The sequence below is a fragment of the Numida meleagris genome, unplaced genomic scaffold (genome assembly GCF_002078875.1).
Source record: "Numida meleagris isolate 19003 breed g44 Domestic line unplaced genomic scaffold, NumMel1.0 unplaced_Scaffold519, whole genome shotgun sequence".
Lineage (NCBI taxonomy): Eukaryota > Metazoa > Chordata > Aves > Galliformes > Numididae > Numida > Numida meleagris.
This window is the reverse complement of record NW_018364735.1, coordinates 34644-35798: the sequence shown is the minus strand read 5'-3', so window position 1 is coordinate 35798 and position 1155 is coordinate 34644. Positions and strand designations below refer to the sequence as shown.

Below are 1155 nucleotides of genomic sequence, written 5' to 3'. Positions count from 1 at the left end.
GATAAGGTGAAGCCTCCCTGCCATCCCCCCCTTCCCGTTTTAACCCTTTTTCCCTTTTTTGGACCCAAATCTAGGTTATTTTCTTTATTTTCTTTATTTTTCTCTTTTTTTTTTTTTTTTGCAGTATTTATTGGCCATGGTGCTGACGTACTTCAAGCGCGCCGCGCTGCCCACCAGCGAGTACACCCGCATCAACCTCTTCACCGCGCTGTGCGTACCGCTCGTTAGCGCCGGGCTCGTTAATTAACGGGCTTCTAATGAGCCCCATGATGCTCGGCAAATGGGGGGGGGGGGCGGGGACAGGACCCGAAACTGGTCCTGGGGTTTTGTGTTTGCTTTGTAAGAGCAGCGGCTGCTCAGTTTGGGGGTGTCCCCCCTGCTCAATTTGGGGTGGGGATTGGGGGTGTCTGCCCCCCCTAATTTTGGGGCTGGGGGGGATTGGGGGTGTCCCCCCCCTAATTTTGGGGCTGGGGGGGATTGGGGGTGTCCCCCCCCTCAATTTGGGGCTTGGGGGGATTGGGGGTATCCCCCCCTTATTTTGGGGCCAGATGGAGTATCGGGGTGTCCCCTCCACCTTCAATCTGGGGCTGGGGGGTTTGGGGGTATCCTGCCCCCTAAATTGAGGGCTGTCCCCCACTCTCCTAACATTGGGGCTGGGTGGGGTTTGGGGTGTCCCTTCCCAAATTTGGAGCTGGAAGGAGTATTGGGGTGTTCCCCCCCCTCCCCCCATTTGGGGGCTGGGTGGGGTTTGGGGTCTGCCCCCTAAATTGAGGGCTGGGAGTCCCTGCCTCCTTCCCCCCCCAAATTGGGGCTGGGGTGTTGGGGTGTCCTCCCCACCTCAAATTGGGGCTGGGTGGGGTTTTGGGGTGTCCCCCTCCGTATTAGGGGTTTGAGGCCTGCAGTCTCCCTTCCAAATTGGGGGTTTGGGGGGTTCCCCCCCTCACATTAGGGCTTGGGGGGTTTGGGGGTCCCTCCACCCAAATTAGGGGTCAGGGGTCCCCCTCCCCTCACCTTAGGGGCTGCTGGTTTGGGAATCCCCCCCCCCCCAAATTCAGGGTTGGGGACTTGGGGGTCCCCCCCTCCACAACCGGGCACTGGTGCTCATGATTCTGCGCTGTCTCCCCCTGAATTTGGGGCTGGGGTCTCAAGTTGCCC

General features: G+C 59.5%; 1 protein-coding gene across 1 annotated transcript in view; it reads left to right on the top strand.

The window, feature by feature from the left end:
* Positions 1 to 136: 136 nt before the first annotated feature.
* Positions 137 to 1155, top strand: part of LOC110391806 (calpain-1 catalytic subunit-like) — a gene marked incomplete at its 3' end in the record, with an annotated part of 34999 nt that continues 33980 nt past the window's right edge. Inside the window, exon 1 of the mRNA XM_021383751.1 lies at positions 137 to 210. Within this exon, the coding sequence (XP_021239426.1) occupies positions 137 to 210 (74 nt within the window). The remainder of the gene's footprint in view (positions 211 to 1155) is intronic.